The sequence below is a fragment of the Galeopterus variegatus genome, unplaced genomic scaffold (genome assembly GCF_000696425.1).
Source record: "Galeopterus variegatus unplaced genomic scaffold, G_variegatus-3.0.2 Scaffold489, whole genome shotgun sequence".
In the NCBI taxonomy this organism is placed as follows: domain Eukaryota; kingdom Metazoa; phylum Chordata; class Mammalia; order Dermoptera; family Cynocephalidae; genus Galeopterus; species Galeopterus variegatus.
In genome coordinates, this window is record NW_007726600.1 from 97,400 (window position 1) to 100,205 (window position 2,806).

The window sequence follows — 2,806 nt, forward strand, 5'->3', positions numbered from 1 at the left end:
AGGGTTGTGATCCGTTGCCGGACACGGAAAAAGACAAAAGACAAAAAAAAAAAAAAAACAAACAAAGACAGTAGGGCTCTATATTCTTCAAGTCCTCCACTAAACTATTGATCCCTTTAGCATTGTCCATTTTTTTAAACAATTTCTTCATATTCCTTCTGGAAATTCCTAATACAACAATATGGTTGAACATATCAGCATTAATAAACCCTACAATGAAACATAAGAAGCTATGATTGGAAATATTTATCAATGAACATTATAAGTTTACTACGACCACAGTGGAGCCCAGACCTGGTGTTGCCATTAAATTTCAGTGTGACTCAGGATAAAGTGATTTAAAGCTCTGAGCTTCAATTTCCCTTGTATCTAAAGTGGGGCTAGATTTGCTCTGTCTACCCAACTGGTATATTGTAAGAATCAGGTGATCAAGATCAATATCAAAATCAAGAAGAATTTTTCATAAACAGTAAAGTGTTATAAAAGCATAAAAACAGCTATAAAAATATAAAAAGCAATATAATATTTCTATTTCAAATAGAGGATCAATTTCCTTTTTATAGAGCTATACTAAATACTATTGTGATTTCTTCTTTTTATGAACTCTGACTACAATTGCTACTCTTACAATTGCTAAGTATCTCATTTTACTTAAGACAAAAAATTAATTTTTGTTCAACCATTACATCATAGTCATCCATCATCAAACTTTTTTTTTCATAAAACACCTGAAAAAAAGAGAAAGTCAGAAAAATTTGTTTTTAAAAAAAGATGTACTGCAAAGCAGTGTGTGAGCAGTGCCACCTTACTCTGGGTCCTAGTATGATCATCCATCATCAAACTTTTTTTTTCATAAAACACCTGAAAAAAAGAGAAAGTCAGAAAAATCTGTTTTTAAAAAAAGATGTACTGCAAAGCAGTGTGTGAGCAGTGCCACCTTACTCTGGGTCCTAGTATGAACCCATCATGGCAGCCCTTCAGTCCCAGTGAATAAAGATAGTAGGGCTCTATATTCTTTGAGTCCTTCATTAAACTATTGATCCCTTTAGCATTATCCATAATGTTCCAGCAGCTCAGCACGTCAACTGGTGAAGTGCTAGTCTCTCCTTTCAATAACTTCCACACTTTATGAAGAGGAAGTCACAATGATTTATTTACCTGACATTTTCCAGTCCGGATGTCGTACAGGGCCACTGAACCATGGCGAGCTCCAACTGCTATTCTGTGATTCCGCTCATAATAGCTGACCATGTAGAACCTGAATTGAACATTTTAACAACGACAAAAACAAAAAACCAGGTGAGGTAACCTGCACATGAAAGTGGACAGCAACATGTTTAAAGCCAGATTTGATATATATTTCAAAAGAAATATATCTATAATAAATATATTAAGATAGAAAACAACTTCATAATCTTAAACACCCTTGAATTTTTTAAATAATAAGGGTCAAATACAAAAAAGATTAAATATGAAAATCCAGTTTTGTGACAGTGACTACTATGCAAATATTGCTATTTGAACAAAAATGGAAAAGATGAAAAGGCTTACATATTCTGTCTAATTATGTTATTGAGGTTTATCATAGTATTAAAGAATGAAATATACTTTCTATGAGAACAATCATAAAAAGTCTACCTAAATTTTACGCTTCAGTTCATATCATTAATTTAAAATGAAATAAGAAAGCTATCCACTAGAAAAAATGTTATCCTGAAAATTTCCTAGATTTTCCATATTTACCAAATTATCTAAATTATAGCTGTGGGTATAGACAGTATGAATAAGCATATTTGGTACTTATTTTGTACTGCATAAAAAATAGGATTTAGGGAGGGTTGTTCGAAGGTTATAAGAGGTTGATTTATTGTTTATTTTTCTTTTCTCTAAATTAGTGTTGATGACTGGATTAAGTATTTGAATTCTTGATCAATGCTTTGTCATACTGACTTCATGTCTATATGGCTAGGGCCTGAAGGTAAGAATAAAAATTATTAGAAGTGTAAATACTGTATGATTTTACATCCACAAAAAGTTTTCAATATCTAGTCCCATGGTCTGAGCATGAGTTGCCCAGACAAACACATGGCCTACGCTAAATGTATACGAGAACTTAGCAACAATTCTACACATTCCTTGCCTTTCTCCCCTTAGTGGTTCCACACTAGCAACCTAACTTTTGTAATTTTTTAAAAGAGGGGAGGAGGAGGAGGTAAAGCACGACAGAAAAAAATACCATTTCTTTAACGCTTTCTTTTTTATTTTTTTTTTTACTTTTTTCGTGTCTGGCAATGGATCGCAACCCTCAGTGTCGCACCCGTACCGGACCGGGACTGGCAACGGGATTGCAGACCTCGGCGCTGCGCCCGCACCTCGCTCAGCCAGTGAGCGGGAACCGGTCCGTATGTGGGATCCGAACCCTCGGCGGGAGCGCCTCCGCACTCCCAAGCGGCGCACTGTAGCAGTGCGCCACCGGGCCGGCCCCTTTAACGCTTTCTTTAAGTAAATATAGAGTAAAAAACTACTAAAGCATGGGACAACATTTCTGAAATTCTAATAAGAAAGGCTGAGAGAGACAAGATGTTTGANAAGCATGGGACAACATTTCTGAAATTCTAATAAGAAAGGCTGAGAGAGACAAGATGTTTGAATGTGTGAGCACTTTAATACCAGGGACATTCTGAAAAAGCCATTTTGGCATTAGCAGACATTATGATATTCATACATATTTCATCAATGTGGAAAACAAATCATTAAGTTTTTAAACTTTTTGTTTGTACTCATTACCAGTAACAGATTAAACAAT

At 35.0% G+C, this 2,806-nt stretch overlaps 1 protein-coding gene across 2 annotated transcripts in view; it reads right to left on the reverse strand.

Moving 5' to 3' along the window:
- The window catches only part of WDR7 (WD repeat domain 7), a 363,500-nt gene that overhangs the window by 70,173 nt on the left and 290,521 nt on the right, over positions 1–2,806 (reverse strand). For both annotated transcript variants that reach the window (XM_008569390.1, XM_008569388.1), the window contains one exon: positions 1,159–1,258. In XM_008569390.1, the coding sequence (XP_008567612.1) occupies positions 1,159–1,258 (100 nt within the window). The remainder of the gene's footprint in view (positions 1–1,158; positions 1,259–2,806) is intronic.